The 22,815-nt window shown below is 41.0% G+C and overlaps 1 protein-coding gene across 1 annotated transcript in view; it reads left to right on the top strand.

Moving 5' to 3' along the window:
- The window catches only part of prss59 (serine protease 59, putative), a 43,925-nt gene that overhangs the window by 16,263 nt on the left and 4,847 nt on the right, over nucleotides 1-22,815 (top strand). Inside the window, exons 5-6 of the mRNA XM_021588343.3 lie at nucleotides 19,432-19,546; nucleotides 22,467-22,674. Of these exons, the coding sequence (XP_021444018.2) occupies nucleotides 19,432-19,546; nucleotides 22,467-22,674 (323 nt within the window). The remainder of the gene's footprint in view (nucleotides 1-19,431; nucleotides 19,547-22,466; nucleotides 22,675-22,815) is intronic.

Genomic DNA, 22,815 nt, shown 5'->3' on the forward strand with positions numbered 1-22,815 from the left:
GTCCGTTTGTAAATTCAGAGCGCTGTCAGATTGTCCGTTTGTAAATTCAGAGCGCTGTCGGATTGTCCGTTTGTAAATTCAGAGCGCTGTCAGATTGTCCGTTTGTAAATTCAGAGCGCTGTCGGATGGTCCGTTTGTAAATTCAGAGCGCTGTCGGATTGTCCGTTTGTAAATTCAGAACGCTGTCAGATTGTCCGTTTGTAAATTCAGAGCCAGTCAGATTGTCCGTTTGTAAATTCAGAGCGCTGTCAGATTGTCCGTTTGTAAATTCAGAGCGCTGTCAGATTGTCCGTTTGTAAATTCAGAGCCAGTCAGATTGTCCGTTTGTAAATTCAGAGCGCTGTCAGATTGTCCGTTTGTAAATTCAGAGCGCTGTCAGATTGTCCGTTTGTAAATTCAAAGCCAGTCAGATTGTCCGTTTGTAAATTCAGAGCCAGTCAGATTGTCCGTTTGTAAATTCAGAGCCAGTCAGATTGTCCGTTTGTAAATTCAGAGCGCTGTCAGATTGTCCGTTTGTAAATTCAGAGCCAGTCAGATTGTCCGTTTGTAAATTCAGAGCCAGTCAGATTGTCCGTTTGTAAATTCAGAGCCAGTCAGATTGTCCGTTTGTAAATTCAGAGCGCTGTCAGATTGTCCGTTTGTAAATTCAGAGCGCTGTCAGATTGTCCGTTTGTAAATTCAGAGCGCTGTCAGATTGTCCGTTTGTAAATTCAGAGCGCAGTTAGATTGTCCGTTTGTAAATTCAGAGCCAGTCAGATTGTCCGTTTGTAAATTCAGAGCGCAGTTAGAATGTCCGTTTGTAAATTCAGAGCCAGTCAGATTGTCCGTTTGTAAATTCAGAGCGCTGTCAGATTGTCCGTTTGTAAATTCAGAGCGCAGTCAGATTGTCCGTTTGTAAATTCAGAGCGCAGTTAGATTGTCCGTTTGTAAATTCAGAGCGCTGTCAGATTGTCCGTTTGTAAATTCAGAGCGCTGTCAGATTGTCCGTTTGTAAATTCAGAGCGCTGTCAGATTGTCCGTTTGTAAATTCAGAGCGCTGTCAGATTGTCCGTTTGTAAATTCAGAGCGCTGTCAGATTGTCCGTTTGTAAATTCAGAGCGTTGTCAGATTGTCCGTTTGTAAATTCAGAGCATTGTCAGATTGTCCGTTTGTAAATTCAGAGCCAGTTAGATTGTCCGTTTGTAAATTCAGAGCCAGTTAGATTGTCCGTTTGTAAATTCAGAGCACTGTCAGATTGTCCGTTTGTAAATTCAGAGCCAGTCAGATTGTCCGTTTGTAAATTCAGAGCCAGTCAGATTGTCCGTTTGTAAATTCAGAGCGCTGTCAGATTGTCCGTTTGTAAATTCAGAGCGCTGTCAGATGGTCCGTTTGTAAATTCAGAGCGCTGTCAGATTGTCCGTTTGTAAATTCAGAGCGCTGTCAGATTGTCCGTTTGTAAATTCAGAGCGCTGTCAGATGGTCCGTTTGTAAATTCAGAGCGCTGTCAGATTGTCCGTTTGTAAATTCAGAACGCTGTCAGATTGTCCGTTTGTAAATTCAGAGCCAGTCAGATTGTCCGTTTGTAAATTCAGAGCGCTGTCAGATTGTCCGTTTGTAAATTCAGAGCGCTGTCAGATTGTCCGTTTGTAAATTCAGAGCCAGTCAGATTGTCCGTTTGTAAATTCAGAGCCAGTCAGATTGTCCGTTTGTAAATTCAGAGCGCTGTCAGATTGTCCGTTTGTAAATTCAGAGCGCTGTCAGATGGTCCGTTTGTAAATTCAGAGCGCTGTCAGATGGTCCGTTTGTAAATTCAGAGCGCTGTCAGATGGTCCGTTTGTAAATTCAGAGCGCTGTCAGATGGTCCGTTTGTAAATTCAGAGCGCCGTCAGATGGTCCGTTTGTAAATTCAGAGCGCTGTCAGATTGTCCGTTTGTAAATTCAGAGCGCTGTCAGATTGTCCGTTTGTAAATTCAGAGCGCTGTCAGATGGTCCGTTTGTAAATTCAGAGCGCTGTCAGATTGTCCGTTTGTAAATTCAGAATGCTGTCAGATTGTCCGTTTGTAAATTCAGAGCCAGTCAGATTTTCCGTTTGTAAATTCAGAGCGCTGTCAGATTGTCCGTTTGTAAATTCAGAGCGCTGTCAGATTGTCCGTTTGTAAATTCAGAGCCAGTCAGATTGTCCGTTTGTAAATTCAGAGCGCTGTCAGATTGTCCGTTTGTAAATTCAGAGCGCTGTCAGATTGTCCGTTTGTAAATTCAAAGCCAGTCAGATTGTCCGTTTGTAAATTCAGAGCCAGTCAGATTGTCCGTTTGTAAATTCAGAGCCAGTCAGATTGTCCGTTTGTAAATTCAGAGCGCTGTCAGATTGTCCGTTTGTAAATTCAGAGCCAGTCAGATTGTCCGTTTGTAAATTCAGAGCCAGTCAGATTGTCCGTTTGTAAATTCAGAGCCAGTCAGATTGTCCGTTTGTAAATTCAGAGCGCTGTCAGATTGTCCGTTTGTAAATTCAGAGCGCTGTCAGATTGTCCGTTTGTAAATTCAGAGCGCTGTCAGATTGTCCGTTTGTAAATTCAGAGCGCAGTTAGATTGTCCGTTTGTAAATTCAGAGCCAGTCAGATTGTCCGTTTGTAAATTCAGAGCGCAGTTAGATTGTCCGTTTGTAAATTCAGAGCGCAGTTAGAATGTCCGTTTGTAAATTCAGAGCCAGTCAGATTGTCCGTTTGTAAATTCAGAGCGCTGTCAGATTGTCCGTTTGTAAATTCAGAGCGCAGTCAGATTGTCCGTTTGTAAATTCAGAGCGCAGTTAGATTGTCCGTTTGTAAATTCAGAGCGCTGTCAGATTGTCCGTTTGTAAATTCAGAGCGCTGTCAGATTGTCCGTTTGTAAATTCAGAGCGCTGTCAGATTGTCCGTTTGTAAATTCAGAGCGCTGTCAGATTGTCCGTTTGTAAATTCAGAGCGCTGTCAGATTGTCCGTTTGTAAATTCAGAGCGTTGTCAGATTGTCCGTTTGTAAATTCAGAGCATTGTCAGATTGTCCGTTTGTAAATTCAGAGCCAGTTAGATTGTCCGTTTGTAAATTCAGAGCCAGTTAGATTGTCCGTTTGTAAATTCAGAGCCAGTTAGATTGTCCGTTTGTAAATTCAGAGCGTTGTCAGATTGTCCGTTTGTAAATTCAGAGCCAGTCAGATTGTCCGTTTGTAAATTCAGAGCCAGTCAGATTGTCCGTTTGTAAATTCAGAGCGCTGTCAGATTGTCCGTTTGTAAATTCAGAGCGCTGTCAGATGGTCCGTTTGTAAATTCAGAGCGCTGTCAGATTGTCCGTTTGTAAATTCAGAGCGCTGTCAGATTGTCCGTTTGTAAATTCAGAGCGCTGTCAGATTGTCCGTTTGTAAATTCAGAGCGCTGTCAGATTGTCCGTTTGTAAATTCAGAGCCAGTCAGATTGTCCGTTTGTAAATTCAGAGCCAGTCAGATTGTCCGTTTGTAAATTCAGAGCCAGTCAGATTGTCCGTTTGTAAATTCAGAGCGCTGTCAGATTGTCCGTTTGTAAATTCAGAGCGCTGTCAGATGGTCCGTTTGTAAATTCAGAGCGCTGTCAGATGGTCCGTTTGTAAATTCAGAGCGCCGTCAGATGGTCCGTTTGTAAATTCAGAGCGCTGTCAGATTGTCCGTTTGTAAATTCAGAGCGCCGTCAGATGGTCCGTTTGTAAATTCAGAGCGCTGTCAGATTGTCCGTTTGTAAATTCAGAGCGCTGTCAGATTGTCCGTTTGTAAATTCAGAGCGCTGTCAGATGGTCCGTTTGTAAATTCAGAGCGCTGTCAGATTGTCCGTTTGTAAATTCAGAATGCTGTCAGATTGTCCGTTTGTAAATTCAGAGCCAGTGAGATTGTCTGTTTGTAAATTCAGAGCGCTGTCAGATTGTCCGTTTGTAAATTCAGAGCGCTGTCAGATTGTCCGTTTGTAAATTCAGAGCCAGTCAGATTGTCCGTTTGTAAATTCAGAGCGCTGTCAGATTGTCCGTTTGTAAATTCAGAGCGCTGTCAGATTGTCCGTTTGTAAATTCAAAGCCAGTCAGATTGTCCGTTTGTAAATTCAGAGCCAGTCAGATTGTCCGTTTGTAAATTCAGAGCCAGTCAGATTGTCCGTTTGTAAATTCAGAGCGCTGTCAGATTGTCCGTTTGTAAATTCAGAGCGTTGTCAGATTGTCCGTTTGTAAATTCAGAGCCAGTTAGATTGTCCGTTTGTAAATTCAGAGCCAGTTAGATTGTCCGTTTGTAAATTCAGAGCACTGTCAGATTGTCCGTTTGTAAATTCAGAGCCAGTCAGATTGTCCGTTTGTAAATTCAGAGCCAGTCAGATTGTCCGTTTGTAAATTCAGAGCGCTGTCAGATTGTCCGTTTGTAAATTCAGAGCGCTGTCAGATGGTCCGTTTGTAAATTCAGAGCGCTGTCAGATTGTCCGTTTGTAAATTCAGAGCGCTGTCAGATTGTCCGTTTGTAAATTCAGAGCGCTGTCAGATGGTCCGTTTGTAAATTCAGAGCGCTGTCAGATTGTCCGTTTGTAAATTCAGAACGCTGTCAGATTGTCCGTTTGTAAATTCAGAGCCAGTCAGATTGTCCGTTTGTAAATTCAGAGCGCTGTCAGATTGTCCGTTTGTAAATTCAGAGCGCTGTCAGATTGTCCGTTTGTAAATTCAGAGCCAGTCAGATTGTCCGTTTGTAAATTCAGAGCCAGTCAGATTGTCCGTTTGTAAATTCAGAGCGCTGTCAGATTGTCCGTTTGTAAATTCAGAGCGCTGTCAGATGGTCCGTTTGTAAATTCAGAGCGCTGTCAGATGGTCCGTTTGTAAATTCAGAGCGCTGTCAGATGGTCCGTTTGTAAATTCAGAGCGCTGTCAGATTGTCCGTTTGTAAATTCAGAGCGCCGTCAGATGGTCCGTTTGTAAATTCAGAGCGCTGTCAGATTGTCCGTTTGTAAATTCAGAGCGCTGTCAGATTGTCCGTTTGTAAATTCAGAGCGCTGTCAGATGGTCCGTTTGTAAATTCAGAGCGCTGTCAGATTGTCCGTTTGTAAATTCAGAATGCTGTCAGATTGTCCGTTTGTAAATTCAGAGCCAGTCAGATTTTCCGTTTGTAAATTCAGAGCGCTGTCAGATTGTCCGTTTGTAAATTCAGAGCGCTGTCAGATTGTCCGTTTGTAAATTCAGAGCCAGTCAGATTGTCCGTTTGTAAATTCAGAGCGCTGTCAGATTGTCCGTTTGTAAATTCAGAGCGCTGTCAGATTGTCCGTTTGTAAATTCAAAGCCAGTCAGATTGTCCGTTTGTAAATTCAGAGCCAGTCAGATTGTCCGTTTGTAAATTCAGAGCCAGTCAGATTGTCCGTTTGTAAATTCAGAGCGCTGTCAGATTGTCCGTTTGTAAATTCAGAGCCAGTCAGATTGTCCGTTTGTAAATTCAGAGCCAGTCAGATTGTCCGTTTGTAAATTCAGAGCCAGTCAGATTGTCCGTTTGTAAATTCAGAGCGCTGTCAGATTGTCCGTTTGTAAATTCAGAGCGCTGTCAGATTGTCCGTTTGTAAATTCAGAGCGCTGTCAGATTGTCCGTTTGTAAATTCAGAGCGCAGTTAGATTGTCCGTTTGTAAATTCAGAGCCAGTCAGATTTTCCTTTTATAAATTCAGAGCGCAGTTAGATTGTCCGTTTGTAAATTCAGAGCGCAGTTAGAATGTCCGTTTGTAAATTCAGAGCCAGTCAGATTGTCCGTTTGTAAATTCAGAGCGCTGTCAGATTGTCCGTTTGTAAATTCAGAGCGCAGTCAGATTGTCCGTTTGTAAATTCAGAGCGCAGTTAGATTGTCCGTTTGTAAATTCAGAGCGCTGTCAGATTGTCCGTTTGTAAATTCAGAGCGCTGTCAGATTGTCCGTTTGTAAATTCAGAGCGCTGTCAGATTGTCCGTTTGTAAATTCAGAGCGCTGTCAGATTGTCCGTTTGTAAATTCAGAGCGCTGTCAGATTGTCCGTTTGTAAATTCAGAGCGTTGTCAGATTGTCCGTTTGTAAATTCAGAGCATTGTCAGATTGTCCGTTTGTAAATTCAGAGCCAGTTAGATTGTCCGTTTGTAAATTCAGAGCCAGTTAGATTGTCCGTTTGTAAATTCAGAGCCAGTTAGATTGTCCGTTTGTAAATTCAGAGCGTTGTCAGATTGTCCGTTTGTAAATTCAGAGCCAGTTAGATTGTCCGTTTGTAAATTCAGAGCCAGTTAGATTGTCCGTTTGTAAATTCAGAGCACTGTCAGATTGTCCGTTTGTAAATTCAGAGCCAGTCAGATTGTCCGTTTGTAAATTCAGAGCCAGTCAGATTGTCCGTTTGTAAATTCAGAGCGCTGTCAGATTGTCCGTTTGTAAATTCAGAGCGCTGTCAGATGGTCCGTTTGTAAATTCAGAGCGCTGTCAGATTGTCCGTTTGTAAATTCAGAGCGCTGTCAGATTGTCCGTTTGTAAATTCAGAGCGCTGTCAGATTGTCCGTTTGTAAATTCAGAGCGCTGTCAGATTGTCCGTTTGTAAATTCAGAGCCAGTCAGATTGTCCGTTTGTAAATTCAGAGCCAGTCAGATTGTCCGTTTGTAAATTCAGAGCCAGTCAGATTGTCCGTTTGTAAATTCAGAGCGCTGTCAGATTGTCCGTTTGTAAATTCAGAGCGCTGTCAGATGGTCCGTTTGTAAATTCAGAGCGCTGTCAGATGGTCCGTTTGTAAATTCAGAGCGCCGTCAGATGGTCCGTTTGTAAATTCAGAGCGCTGTCAGATTGTCCGTTTGTAAATTCAGAGCGCCGTCAGATGGTCCGTTTGTAAATTCAGAGCGCTGTCAGATTGTCCGTTTGTAAATTCAGAGCGCTGTCAGATTGTCCGTTTGTAAATTCAGAGCGCTGTCAGATGGTCCGTTTGTAAATTCAGAGCGCTGTCAGATTGTCCGTTTGTAAATTCAGAATGCTGTCAGATTGTCCGTTTGTAAATTCAGAGCCAGTGAGATTGTCTGTTTGTAAATTCAGAGCGCTGTCAGATTGTCCGTTTGTAAATTCAGAGCGCTGTCAGATTGTCCGTTTGTAAATTCAGAGCCAGTCAGATTGTCCGTTTGTAAATTCAGAGCGCTGTCAGATTGTCCGTTTGTAAATTCAGAGCGCTGTCAGATTGTCCGTTTGTAAATTCAAAGCCAGTCAGATTGTCCGTTTGTAAATTCAGAGCCAGTCAGATTGTCCGTTTGTAAATTCAGAGCCAGTCAGATTGTCCGTTTGTAAATTCAGAGCGCTGTCAGATTGTCCGTTTGTAAATTCAGAGCCAGTCAGATTGTCCGTTTGTAAATTCAGAGCCAGTCAGATTGTCCGTTTGTAAATTCAGAGCCAGTCAGATTGTCCGTTTGTAAATTCAGAGCGCTGTCAGATTGTCCGTTTGTAAATTCAGAGCGCTGTCAGATTGTCCGTTTGTAAATTCAGAGCGCTGTCAGATTGTCCGTTTGTAAATTCAGAGCGCAGTTAGATTGTCCGTTTGTAAATTCAGAGCCAGTCAGATTGTCCGTTTGTAAATTCAGAGCGCAGTTAGATTGTCCGTTTGTAAATTCAGAGCGCAGTTAGAATGTCCGTTTGTAAATTCAGAGCCAGTCAGATTGTCCGTTTGTAAATTCAGAGCGCTGTCAGATTGTCCGTTTGTAAATTCAGAGCGCAGTCAGATTGTCCGTTTGTAAATTCAGAGCGCAGTTAGATTGTCCGTTTGTAAATTCAGAGCGCTGTCAGATTGTCCGTTTGTAAATTCAGAGCGCTGTCAGATTGTCCGTTTGTAAATTCAGAGCGCTGTCAGATTGTCCGTTTGTAAATTCAGAGCGCTGTCAGATTGTCCGTTTGTAAATTCAGAGCGCTGTCAGATTGTCCGTTTGTAAATTCAGAGCGCAGTTAGATTGTCCGTTTGTAAATTCAGAGCCAGTCAGATTGTCCGTTTGTAAATTCAGAGCGCAGTTAGATTGTCCGTTTGTAAATTCAGAGCGCAGTTAGAATGTCCGTTTGTAAATTCAGAGCCAGTCAGATTGTCCGTTTGTAAATTCAGAGCGCTGTCAGATTGTCCGTTTGTAAATTCAGAGCGCAGTCAGATTGTCCGTTTGTAAATTCAGAGCGCAGTTAGATTGTCCGTTTGTAAATTCAGAGCGCTGTCAGATTGTCCGTTTGTAAATTCAGAGCGCTGTCAGATTGTCCGTTTGTAAATTCAGAGCGCTGTCAGATTGTCCGTTTGTAAATTCAGAGCGCTGTCAGATTGTCCGTTTGTAAATTCAGAGCGCTGTCAGATTGTCCGTTTGTAAATTCAGAGCGTTGTCAGATTGTCCGTTTGTAAATTCAGAGCATTGTCAGATTGTCCGTTTGTAAATTCAGAGCCAGTTAGATTGTCCGTTTGTAAATTCAGAGCCAGTTAGATTGTCCGTTTGTAAATTCAGAGCCAGTTAGATTGTCCGTTTGTAAATTCAGAGCGTTGTCAGATTGTCCGTTTGTAAATTCAGAGCCAGTTAGATTGTCCGTTTGTAAATTCAGAGCCAGTTAGATTGTCCGTTTGTAAATTCAGAGCACTGTCAGATTGTCCGTTTGTAAATTCAGAGCCAGTCAGATTGTCCGTTTGTAAATTCAGAGCCAGTCAGATTGTCCGTTTGTAAATTCAGAGCGCTGTCAGATTGTCCGTTTGTAAATTCAGAGCGCTGTCAGATGGTCCGTTTGTAAATTCAGAGCGCTGTCAGATTGTCCGTTTGTAAATTCAGAGCGCTGTCAGATTGTCCGTTTGTAAATTCAGAGCGCTGTCAGATGGTCCGTTTGTAAATTCAGAGCGCTGTCAGATTGTCCGTTTGTAAATTCAGAACGCTGTCAGATTGTCCGTTTGTAAATTCAGAGCCAGTCAGATTGTCCGTTTGTAAATTCAGAGCCAGTCAGATTGTCCGTTTGTAAATTCAGAGCGCTGTCAGATTGTCCGTTTGTAAATTCAGAGCGCTGTCAGATTGTCCGTTTGTAAATTCAGAGCGCTGTCAGATTGTCCGTTTGTAAATTCAGAGCGCTGTCAGATTGTCCGTTTGTAAATTCAAAGCCAGTCAGATTGTCCGTTTGTAAATTCAGAGCCAGTCAGATTGTCCGTTTGTAAATTCAGAGCCAGTCAGATTGTCCGTTTGTAAATTCAGAGCGCTGTCAGATTGTCCGTTTGTAAATTCAGAGACAGTCAGATTGTCCGTTTGTAAATTCAGAGCCAGTCAGATTGTCCGTTTGTAAATTCAGAGCGCTGTCAGATTGTCCGTTTGTAAATTCAGAGCGCTGTCAGATTGTCCGTTTGTAAAATCAGAGCGCTGTCAGATTGTCCGTTTGTAAATTCAGAGCGCAGTTAGATTGTCCGTTTGTAAATTCAGAGCGCAGTTAGAATGTCCGTTTGTAAATTCAGAGCCAGTCAGATTGTCCGTTTGTAAATTCAGAGCGCTGTCAGATTGTCCGTTTGTAAATTCAGAGCGCAGTCAGATTGTCCGTTTGTAAATTCAGAGCGCAGTTAGATTGTCCGTTTGTAAATTCAGAGCGCTGTCAGATTGTCCGTTTGTAAATTCAGAGCGCTGTCAGATTGTCCGTTTGTAAATTCAGAGCGCTGTCAGATTGTCCGTTTGTAAATTCAGAGCGCTGTCAGATTGTCCGTTTGTAAATTCAGAGCGCTGTCAGATTGTCCGTTTGTAAATTCAGAGCGTTGTCAGATTGTCCGTTTGTAAATTCAGAGCATTGTCAGATTGTCCGTTTGTAAATTCAGAGCCAGTTAGATTGTCCGTTTGTAAATTTAGAGCCAGTTAGATTGTCCGTTTGTAAATTCAGAGCCAGTTAGATTGTCCGTTTGTAAATTCAGAGCGTTGTCAGATTGTCCGTTTGTAAATTCAGAGCCAGTTAGATTGTCCGTTTGTAAATTCAGAGCCAGTTAGATTGTCCGTTTGTAAATTCAGAGCACTGTCAGATTGTCCGTTTGTAAATTCAGAGCCAGTCAGATTGTCCGTTTGTAAATTCAGAGCGCTGTCAGATTGTCCGTTTGTAAATTCAGAGCGCTGTCAGATTGTCCGTTTGTAAATTCAGAGCGCTGTCAGATTGTCCGTTTGTAAATTCAGAGCGCTGTCAGATTGTCCGTTTGTAAATTCAGAGCCAGTCAGATTGTCCGTTTGTAAATTCAGAGCGCTGTCAGATTGTCCGTTTGTAAATTCAGAGCGCTGTCAGATTGTCCGTTTGTAAATTCAGAGCGCTGTCAGATTGTCCGTTTGTAAATTCAGAGCCAGTCAGATTGTCCGTTTGTAAATTCAGAGCCAGTCAGATTGTCCGTTTGTAAATTCAGAGCCAGTCAGATGGTCCGTTTGTAAATTCAGAGCGCTGTCAGATTGCCCGTTTGTAAATTCAGAGCGTTGTCAGATTGTCCGTTTGTAAATTCAGAGCGCTGTCAGATTGTCTGTTTGTAAATTCAGAGCGCTGTCAGATTGTCCGTTTGTAAATTCAGAGTCAGTCAGATTGTCCGTTTGTAAATTCAGAGCGCAGTCAGATTGTCCTTTTGTAAATTCAGAACGCAGTCAGATTGTCCGTTTGTAAATTCAGAGCGCTGTCAGATTGTTCGTTTGTAAATTCAGAGCGCTGTCAGATTGTCCGTTTGTAAATTCAGAGCGCTGTCAGATTGTCCGTTTGTAAATTCAGAGCCAGTCAGATTGTCCGTTTGTAAATTCAGAGCGCTGTCAGATTATCCGTTTGTAAATTCAGAGCGTTGTCAGATTGTCCGTTTGTAAATTCAGAGCGCTGTCAGATTGTCCGTTTGTAAATTCAGAGCGCTGTCAGATGGTCAGTTTGTAAATTCAGAGCGCTGTCAGATTGTCCGTTTGTAAATTCAGAGCGCTGTCAGATTGCCCGTTTGTAAATTCAGAGCGTTGTCAGATTGTCCGTTTGTAAATTCAGAGCCAGTCAGATTGTCCGTTTGTAAATTCAGAGCGTTTCGCTCTCTGAATGTTCAGAGCACTCACTGGACGCTCTGATTGAGGAGTAGGGTTGATCCGAGCGCTCTTACCTCACAACGTCAGTCAAGCACCCAAGCTAACTGGCTTGGCTACTTCCAGGCACAAATGAGAGAACACCTTTTTACTCGCCCTAGCAGAGCTGGTTAGGCTGTTTTCATGTTATCCAGAGCGTTTGTGACTAACTGTGATGGTGGCAACAATTGAATTACACTTTTTTGCTGACGTTTACTGGCACCGGCCATATACAACCAGTGTTGAGCGTTCACAAATTCATCAGTTATTCTGCGCTCTGCACACTCAGGCGTGAGTGCTCTGAAATCGGAGTAGATAACGAGGGGTATATATGTGCTTCTGCTGCAGAGAGGGGGGTGTTACCTATGCAACCGAATACTCATTTGCTGCAACGCCTTGCTTGTTTCAGAAAGGAGAAACAAAGTTGAATCACATTGTTAAGAGTCCATGTTACAGCAGAAACGGACTTAACCACACTAATGCCCAGCTGTCCCGTGTTCATTCAGCTGTTCATATTTTTTATAAAAATGTTATGGCGGTTATTTTATTTTCATGCTGGTCTTCATCCATAAACGTCGGTTACACGGTAATTGTGCCAGCCCTACGCCACACTAACCCCTAGGCAGCCCCCTTCAACCCAATCACTGTCACCATGACGAACGACTTCATTATCCCCTGGTTATGGGTGTGAGGGATCCGTGTAATATCCTGGTTTTATTAAGCTGACAGGCTAGGTCGAAAAAATACAGGCTAAAACAACATAATAAATCCATGCGGAAAGTTCAAAAATAAACACACTCATTGCACCAGCGCGGTGGCTGATTCTACAGGATCAGCATTGAAAAGTTAACCAGTGTTCGGAAAATCAAATAATACATTGGCTTTAGAGAATTAGAAAAACGTTTACATTATTAAAATGACAGTAAAACAGTGTATGCTATGTGTTTACTGAGCAGTTAGCTGAAATTCAATACGATTGTGTTCATTTTACACTTTGATGGCGAACTTCTGTACTGCTTCCATTCACGCCGTCATTTTCACTCCGGAGCAGAGTCCAATGAATTTATTTTCGAACGCTTCTGTATGGAATTATTACGTTGTCTTAACCTGTTATCTTAAACCTAGCTGACGGGTTGGGTCAAGTATTTCCTTCTGTCAGTCTGTAGCAACATATCACTTATATCAATGGAGTGCATTTGGTACCACCAAATTTGGACTCTTCTTACACTTGAGGTGGATGGGAGACTCACAGTATAGGCGCGGAACGCACAGAGACCAGAAAGTGCATTTCAAAAATCATCAAATACGAATTATTTTAACCTAAAACATTTAATAACGACATGTATAGTACAATATTATGGGGAATGGGAATGACAGGGCTACTTACAGTGTTGGAAAGGGATCATAGCAGTGATTGAATGAGGGTATGAGGCATGAGTTGAGATGTTCAGAGACTTGACCGGTGCAGTACAGGATTTGACTGGGAAGACAAAAACAATAACACAACACACTACAAAGCTAGGTAAAAGAGCTAAGAATGATTTAGTCTAAGCAAAGAGTAATAATGTGATTGTGTATGTGATTGACTCTACATACAGTAATGTGAGGAAATTGATAGGGGTACTCACAGTGCTTGGAAGGGAAACACTCAATGTGCCAGTGGATGAGTGGGCACATGAGAAGTCGTGGCTTCAGTTCATGTCAGGAGAAAGTTGACAATGGTAGTGGAGTGGAGTAGTCGTCACCTCTTAATCAAGGAACATGAGGGGACTTGGCTGTAAATACAAATAGCAGATACATTCCATTACAGCTGTGCCATCGTAGGTTTGGACAACGAGTTTCTCTATGAACTTAAACTTAGACATCTCAAAAAAGTCACACAGACTGCGCATCTTGACCACTTGACACATCAAAGTAGCCCAAGCTTCTTGAATAAAGCCCTGATCATCCACTTACCTGATGATAACTGACAACTGCAAGCAGACTGGTGGCACCATAGGTCCCAGAGCCTTGGGGCTATTTTTACCCCCAGGGGCCTGGAGTTTTTCCTTATGTTAACCGAACTAGGAAAACTCTAGACCCTATAGGGTATGACAGTGATTAATCAGTTGTAAAAGGTTTTATATGGGCTATGATGGGACCAGTTTTTCATAATCAAGTCACATGGTTTTAAAAAATTACTGAAAAAAACTCCTGGCCCTGGGGGGGATGAAAACACTCTCCAACTGTATCTACCTTATATTTGTTCATATAAATTATATTTAGACTAGATTTGAAGGGGGGGGGGTTCCTCTACCCAGACAACAACTGGAAGACAATAGAACTCACAGGGCTGAGCTTGCTTTATGCATGTTTGCATCATACAGGCCTATGCAACTGTAGGCTTTGTAAAAAATATAACAAATAAAACTTGCATCTGCCATCACTATTATGTTGATTGATTAATTCCAGAGAATTCCAGCCCAATTTTGAATATAATCTAAATTTGATCATATTCAAATTTTCTCCTGACACACAAATGGACTATAAATAAATTAGAGGTTGACCGATTAATGGGAATGGCCGATTAATTAGGGCCGATTTCAAGTTTTCATAACAGTGGGAAATCGGTATTTTTGGACACGGATTTGGCCTATTTTTAATTTTTTTATATATATATATATATATATATATATTTTTTACACCTTTATTTAATCTTTATTTAACTAGGCAAGTCAGTTAAGAACACATTCTTATTTTCAATGATGGCCTAGGAACGATGGGTTAACTGCCTCGTTCAGGGGCAAAACTACAGATTTTCACCTTGTCAGCTCGGGGGAATCAATCTTGCAACCTTACAGTTAACTAGTCCAACGCTCTAACCACCTGCCTCTCATTGCACTCCACGAGGAGAATGCCTGTTACGCGAATGCAGTAAGCCAAGGTAAGTTGCTAGCTAGCATTAAACTTACCTTATAAAAAACAATCAATCAATCATAATCACTAGTTAACTACACATGGTTGATGATATTACTAGTTTATCTAGAGTGTCCTGCGTTGCATATAAACGATGGGGTGCGTATCGTTCCTCCAATGTGTACCTAACCATGTACAAAAATGCCTTTCTTAAAAGGCATTACTACACAGAAGTACAGTGGGGAGAACAAGTATTTGATACACTTCTAATTTTGCAGGTTTTCCTACTTACAAAGCATGTAGAGAGAGGTCTGTAATTTTTATCATAGGTACACTTCAACTGTGAGAGATGGAATCTAAAACAAAAATCCAGAAAATCACATTGTATGATTTTTAAGTAAGTAATTTGCATTTTATTGCATGACACAAGTATTTGATCACCTACCAACCAGTAAGAATTCCGGCTCTCACAGACCTGTTAGTTTTCTTTAAGAAGCCCTCCTGTTCTCCACTCATTACTTGTATTAACTGCACCTGTTTGAACTCGTTACCTGTATAAAAGACACCTGTCCACACACTCAATCAAACAGACTCCAACCTCTCCACAATGGCCAAGACCAAAAGAGATGTGTAAGGACGTCAGGGATAAAATTGTAGACCTGCACATGGTATAGAGAGAAATAGTCCTATAATTATAATTCCTATAATAACTACAACCTAAAACGTCTTACCTGGGAATACTGAAGACTCATGTTAAAAGGAACCACCAGCTTTCATATGTTCTCATGTTCTGAGCAAGGAACTTAAACGTTAGCTTTCTTACATGGCACATATTGCACTTTTACTTTCTTCTCCAACACTTTGTTTTTGCATTATTTAACTTCTTGACGCACCCATCCCCGCACCCATTAGCGGGATCATTTTCGTCAACATCCGTTGAACTGCAGAGCTCCAAATTCAAATTAAATTACAAAAAATATTTAATTTTCATGAAATCACAAGTACAAAAGTACAAAACACAGTTTAGCTTGTTGTTAATCCACCTGGCGTGTCAGATTTCAATAAAGATTTTCGGCGAAAGCATACCAAGCATTTATGTAAGGACATCTCTCTCCGTAGACAAAATATTACAAACAGCTAGCAGCCAGGTCACGAATGTCAGAAAAGCAATAAATTAAATCACTTACCTTTGATGATCTTCAGATGTTTGCACTCACGAGACTCCCAGTTACACAATAAATGTTCCTTTTGTTCCATAAAGATTATTTTTATATCCAAAATACCTCCATTTGGTTGGCGTGTTATGTTCAGAAATCCACAGGATCGAGCGGTCACGACATCGAAGACTAAAATTCCAAATAGTATCCGTAAAGTTCGCAGAAACATGTCAAACGTTTTTTTTAATCAATCCTCAGGTTGTTTTTACAATACATAATCGATAATATTTCAACCGGGACTGTAGCTTCTTCAATAGGAGAGAGAGAGAAATGTCTGCTCCAAGCTGTTACGCATGCAAAAAGCTGCTGGCACCCAGCCATCCACTGACGCGATGTGATCTTTCTTGCTCATTTTTCAAAATAAAAGCCTGAAACTATGTCTGAAGACTGTTCACACCATGGGGAAGCCATAGGAAAATGAATCTGGTTGATATCCCTTTAAATGGAGCGAAGGCAGGCAATGGAACAGAGCTTTCAGGAAAAAACACTTCCGGGCTGGTTTTTCTTCAGGTTTTCGCCTGCAATATCAGTTCTGTTACACTCACTGACAATATTTTGACAGTTTTTTTTTTCTATCCTAATCTGACAATTATATGCATATTCTAGGTTCTGGGCCTGAGAAATAGGCAGTTTAATTTGGGTACGTTTTTCATCTAAACATCAAAATACTGCCCCCTACACTCAACTTAAACCAAATTGAACATGTTTCATTATTTATTTGAGGCTAAATTGATTTCATTGATGTATTATATTAAGTTAAAATAAGTGTTCATTCAGTATTGTTGTAATTGTCATTATTACAAATACATTTTAAAAATCGTCCGATTAATCGGTATCGACTTTTTTTGGTCCTTCAATAATCTGTATCGGCGTTGAAAAATAATTTTCGGTCGACCTTTAAAATAAATAACGTTACCAATTAGTTTACCCTGACCAGATGGACAGGGCGCATAGGATGTGTGCAGCTGCTCTTATTAGTAGCCTACAGTTGATCAGACAGAAAAATAGTCTAGTTTTCATCCCATACATCATGTCAGATTTCTAATGTTTCGGTGTAGCCTATGCTGCTGCACCATTTATGTCATGAGTTTTTGCTTGTGTCTGCCCGGAGTGACTTTTATCTTTGTTAAATAAATACCAGAGGAAAGTGCAAAGCCTACTTGAGCGCACATGAAAACATTTGCTGCATCAAGCTCTCTAATCTAAATCTAACTGAATGATGCGACGGAAGCTATCAAATCATTTGTAATTGTTTTCGACATCCCAGAGAAGATGTTCAGCATGTAAAGAAGCATCAATTACAGGTGGCTTGATGATAGGCTCCCTGTTAACCAGCTATACATTTGACACCAGTTTGTATTGAATGTCCTCACCTTTTCATTCTTCTTCATGAAAATGATCTCAGGCAGAGGTCGACCCTCACTTTTAATTTGCACCTTTTCCGTGTACCCCAGAGAGTGAAAGGGGTTTTTCAACAAAAAGTCCACAACATTTTCGGCAGCGTTGGCCATTCTACCATTCGGGTTGAGAAAACAGCACACTCATGCTGGTAACGTTAGCTAGCTAGCTACTGAAGTTAGCAAGGCAAATGTAAATAAATTGCACTAACTGGACACAAAAATAACGTTCTAAACCCAATGAAGCAATTTATAATATACAGTGCCTTGCGAAAGTATTCGGCCCCCTTGAACTTTGCGACCTTTTGCCACATTTCAGGCTTCAAACATAAAGATATAAAACTGTATTTTTTTGTGAAGAATCAACAACAAGTGGGACACAATCATGAAGTGGAACGACATTTATTGGATATTTCAAACTTTTTTAACAAATCAAAAACTGAAAAATTGGGCGTGCAAAATTATTCAGCCCCCTTAAGTTAATACTTTGTAGCGCCACCTTTTGCTGCGATTACAGCTGTAAGTCGCTTGGGGTATGTCTCTATCAGTTTTGCACATCGAGAGACTGAAATTTTTTCCCATTCCTCCTTGCAAAACAGCTCGAGCTCAGTGAGGTTGGATGGAGAGCATTTGTAAACAGCAGTTTTCAGTTCTTTCCACAGATTCTCGATTGGATTCAGGTCTGGACTTTGACTTGGCCATTCTAACACCTGGATATGTTTATTTTTGAACCATTCCATTGTAGATTTTGCTTTATGTTTTGGATCATTGTCTTGTTGGAAGACAAATCTCCGTCCCAGTCTCAGGTCTTTTGCAGACTCCATCAGGTTTTCTTCCAGAATTGTCCTGTATTTGGCTCCATCCATCTTCCCATCAATTTTAACCATCTTCCCTGTCCCTGCTGAAGAAAAGCAGGCCCAAACCATGATGCTGCCACCACCATGTTTGACAGTGGGGATGGTGTGTTCAGCTGTGTTGCTTTTACGCCATTTTACGCATTGTTGCCAAAAAGTTCAATTTTGGTTTCATCTGACCAGAGCACCTTTTTCCACATGTTTGGTGTGTCTCCCAGGTGGCTTGTGGCAAACTTTAACCGACACTTTTTATGGATATCTTTAAGAAATGGCTTTCTTCTTGCCACTCTTCCATAAAGGCCAGATTTGTGCAATATACGACTGATTGTTGTCCTATGGACAGAGTCTCCCACCTCAGCTGTAGATCTCTGCAGTTCATCCAGAGTGATCATGGGCCTCTTGGCTGCATCTCTGATCAGTCTTCTCCTTGTATGTGCTGAAAGTTTAGAGGGACGGCTAGGTCTTGGTAGATTTGCAATGGTCTGATACTCCTTCCATTTCAATATTATCGCTTGCACAGTGCTCCTTGGGATGTTTAAAGCTTGGGAAATATTTTTGTATCCAAATCCGGCTTTAAACTTCTTCACAACAGTATCTCGGACCTGCCTGGTGTGTTCCTTGTTCTTCATGATGCTCTCTGCACCTTTAACGGACCTCTGAGACTATCACAGTGCAGGTGCATTTATACGGAGACTTGATTACACACAGGTGGATTGTATTTATCATCATTAGTCATTTAGGTCAACATTGGATCATTCAGAGATCCTCACTGAACTTCTGGAGAGAGTTTGCTGCACTGAAAGTAAAGGGGCTGAATAATTTTGCACGCCCAATTTTTCAGTTTTTGATTTGTTAAAAAAGTTTGAAATATCCAATAAATGTCGTTCCACTTCATGATTGTGTCCCACTTGTTGTTGATTCTTCACAAAAAAATACAGTTTTATATCTTTATGTTTGAAGCCTGAAATGTGGCAAAAGGTTGCAAAGTTCAAGGGGGCCGAATACTTTCGCAAGGCACTGTACCTCCATCTCCTTTAATTAAAAAATAACTAATTTAAATTGAATAATGTCCCAAAAATGCTCAACTATAACTCTTCACTCTTAATCTCTATCCAACAATGTTACCAAACTTCTCAACACATAGAACCTCCATAATGCTCTGTGGCACAATCCCAATACAACAATCTAGGTTTGTTCTCTGATCCTACATCTATGATTGTTTGGACAAAATGTCAGTTCATACTGCAAAAGCTTTTATTGGTTGGAGGACTTCTTCCGGAAGTGGTCATAATTACCATGTATGTCTATAGAAGGGGGTGAGGCCTACCCGCCTCCTAGGTTTTGTATTAAAGTCAATGTAGCTAGCTGTCCTCCGGCTACACCATGGTGCTAGCCCAGACAGTGCTGTTGAAGTTACTGAAGTTACCTTCATTGCAAACAGTGTATTTGAATCAGTTATTTGGTGACATGAATATATTTAGTATAGTTTTATCTAAAAAGGATACATTTTTAAAACTATTTTTGTAAATTGATCATGCTGTATATAAACTTTTCTACTGTATTATTGTATGTTTGTTTATTCCATGTGTAACTCTGTGTTGTTGAATGTGTCGAACTGCTTTGCTTTATCTTGGCCAGGTCACCGTTGCAAATGAGAACTTGTTCTCAACTAGCCTACCTGGTTAAATAAAGGTGAAATAAAAAAAATTCACTGAGGAGGATGGTCTTCCACTTCCTTCTCTGAGGAGCCTCCACTGATGTATATACTGTAAGCGTCAGGAGTACCTTGGGGATCCTTTCCGCTTGTACAAAAATGACTAGATAGAAAGGAGTGAGCTAATGTGAGTGTCAAATGGACTCTAAAACAAAACAATAGTGACCTAGTGTATAAGATGAGGTTGTTTGCGTGCCAGGCTTACTTATACAGAGGACTAGTTCCATGAAGGTGTATACTCTATACTGTCATCAGCAGTGGCCCTCGGTCTCTATAACACAGCTCACTCTCTCTCTCGCTCACTCTCACTCTTTCATTCTCTGTCTCTCAGTTTATGTTCAAAACTGCAGATCCAGTCAGAGAAGGACCGGGCATACATCCTAGATGCCCTGGCAGACAACATTATGAACACAGTCCAATACAACAATGACAATAGAGAATTTGAGGTAAGAGACGTTTGTGGACAGTATGTCATTTCAGGGTATAAGGAACCTGGTTGACCTAGGAGAGGAACCATTTTGAGTCAGGATTAGGGTAGTTTGGGGCTCAAATGGGCAGTGGTGGAAAAAGTACCCAATTGTCATACTTTAGTAAAAGTAAAGATGCATTAATAGATAATGACTCAAGTAAAAGTGAAAGTCACCCAGTAAAATACTAATTGAGTAAAAGTCTAAAAGTATTTACTTTTAAATATACTGAAGTATTAAAAGTAAATGTAATTGCTAAAATATACTTAAGTATCAAAAGTTAAAGTATAAATAATTTAATATTTCTTATATTAATCAAACCAGACAGCCTTGTTTTCTTGTGTTTTAAATGTATCGATAGCCAGGGGCGCGCTCCAACACTAAGATATCATTTAAAAATGAAGCATGTGTTTAGTGAGTCCACCTGATCAGAGGCAGCAGGAATGACCAGGGATGTTCTCTTGATAAGTGTATGAATTAGACCATTTTCCTGTCCTGCTATTCATTCAAAATGGAACTTTTGGGTGTCAGCGAAAATGTATGGAGTAAAAAGTACACAGTGGTGTAAAGTACTTAAGTAAAAAATACTTTAAAGTACTACTTAAGTAGTTTTCTGGGGGTATCTGTACTTTAATTTACTATTTACATTTTTGACTACTTTTACTTCACTACATTCCTAAAGAAAATAATGTACTTTTTACTTAAAAAAACATATTTTATACATTTTCCCTGACACCCAAAAGTACTCGTTACATTTTTCATACTGAGCAGGACAGAAAAATTGTCCAATTCACTCACTTATCGAGAGAACATCATTGGTCAGTCCCACTGCCTATGATCTGGCGGACTCACAAACACAAATGTTTCATTTGTAAGTTTTGTCTGAGTGTTGGAGTGTTCCTCTGGCGATCCATAAATTGAAAACACAAGAAAATGGTGCCGTCTGGTTTGCTTAATATAAAGGATTTGAAATAATTTACAGTTTTACCTTTGATACTTAAGTATATTTAAAACCAAATACTTTTAGACTCAAGTAGTATTTTACTGGGTGATTTTCACTTTAACTTAAGTTATTTTCTAAGTATGACAATTGAGTACTTTTTCCAGCACTGAAAATACATCGGGGCGGCAGGTAGCCTAGTGGTTAGAGCATTGGACTAGTGTATAGCTTCCGTCCCTCTCCTCGCCCCTACCTGGGCTCGAACCAGGGACCCTCTGTACACATCAACAACAGCCACTCGCAAAGCATCGTTACCCATCGCGCCACAAAAGACACGGCCCTTGAAGAGCAAGGGGAACAACTACTTCAAGGTCTCAGAGCGAGTGACGTCACCGATTGAAACACTATTAGCGCACACCACCGCTAACTAGCTAGCCATTTTCACATCGGTTACCCTAGTAACCGAAAGGTTGCAAGATCAAATCCCCGAGCTGACAAGGTAAAAGTCTGTAATTCTGCCCCTGAACAAGGCAGTTAACACACTGTTCCTAGGCCGTCATTAAAAATAAACATTTGTTCTTAACTAACTCGCCTAGTAAAATAAAGGTAAAAAAAAAAAAAAAAATTCTTTAGGAATGTAGTAAAGTTAAAGTAGTCAAAATATAAATAGTAAAGTACAGATACATTAAAAAAACTATTTAAGGAGTACTTTCAAGTCATTTAACTTTCGTACTTTACACCACTGGAAATGGGGTTGAGGAAGAAGGGACAGGTAGCTCAAAGCTGAAACCCAAGGGAGGAAATAAAACTGCAATTCTTCCAAAGCGAGAGGCCCAGGGTTGTGGCCCAGAAAAGAGGCTCTACTGGCGGTTCTCTGGGCTTTAATGCACCCCTATCCGAAACCGTGACCCCTCTCATAACCAAGTAGTGTCTGTCTTTACCTCAGGAAGGGAGGCCAGAGAGGGGGGTCTGAGCTTAGAGATCTGACCATTTTCCCAGGGGTCTTTTGTGGTCACCATGGCGATTCTCTCTGTGGCTTGTTGCCGGTGGAGATGTGAGTCCAATTACCAATAATGTGGAAAAAGGGCACAAAAGAGCCTTTGGATTCAGACAGGCTCCAGTTTCCTGGCCTCAGAGCAGAGAGCTGCTTTAAAAGGAGTGGTTTTGTATGAACTCCACAGAACAACACACTAATAAAGTGATTGGTTGGCTCCAGCGCCCAGAGGGATGGATAGGGGCTGGGGGTTCAGGTACCATTGAGGAATTTGTATAGGGAGTAAAGCAGATAGGGGGGGTGTAATCTAACCCGATAATCTAATACCCCTGCATGGTTGAGCAATGTGTGGCTCATAAAATAGGAAGGAAATTATGTAATCTTATGAAACTTATGAAATGTTTATAAGGTTATTCTTTTTCCATGTATTAACTTAATATAGCAGAGATCCAAACATAGACATGTCTTCCTGTGATGGTCACAGGTGGTGTTAATTTTTCAGCTCTGTGTCGAACCCAGTTGTAGTAAATATGTAACTAACTAAAGATCTCATGTGTACCTTAGCTGCTTAGCATACTTAGTAGAAATGTGTAGCTCTGTATGATACCAGTGAAGTACAGTACCAGTCAAAAGTTTGGACACACCTACTCATTCAAGGGTTTTTCTTTAATTTGTACTATTTTCTACAATGTAGAATAATATTGAAGACATCAAAACTATGAAATAACACATATGGAATCATGTAGTAACCAAAAAAGTGTTAAACCCTTTGCCTTGATGACAGCCTTTGATGTCTTCACTATTGTTCTACATTGTAGAAAATAGTAACACATTTTAAAAAACTGGAATGAGTAGGTGTGTCCAAACTTTTAACTGGTACTGTAGATAGACAGCGGTAGTCAATGAGAATCTACAGACTTCCACCCACAGTTATAGTGAGTAACCATGATGTTGTGTCATTGCAGCATGTGTTGGACACGAACTGCACCATTAAGACTGTGTGTGGTGTGATGTCCGATGCCTCTCTGGGAGACCCCTACTACCGCTTCGCTGCTTTTGTTCGCCTCAGAACCATTACTCACCTTCTTAAGCCCTGTGTTAAAGACCTCACCTACAACGCTAACCTTCAGGACCTCAGGAACACATCCTATAGCGGACCCCACGGTGGGGGAGGTGAGGGGGTAGAGGGGCAAAGGATCCCATAGTGGGAGAGGGATTGGAGTGGTGAAGGGGTAGAGCATCTCTCTGGGGATGTATGTCAATGTCCTCAAAAAACCCAACTCTGTACAATGCCAAGGGACAGAAGAAGCTAAA

Source organism: Oncorhynchus mykiss, chromosome 27 (assembly GCF_057628025.1).
Source record: "Oncorhynchus mykiss isolate SJ-2025 chromosome 27, ASM5762802v1, whole genome shotgun sequence".
NCBI classification, from domain to species: domain Eukaryota; kingdom Metazoa; phylum Chordata; class Actinopteri; order Salmoniformes; family Salmonidae; genus Oncorhynchus; species Oncorhynchus mykiss.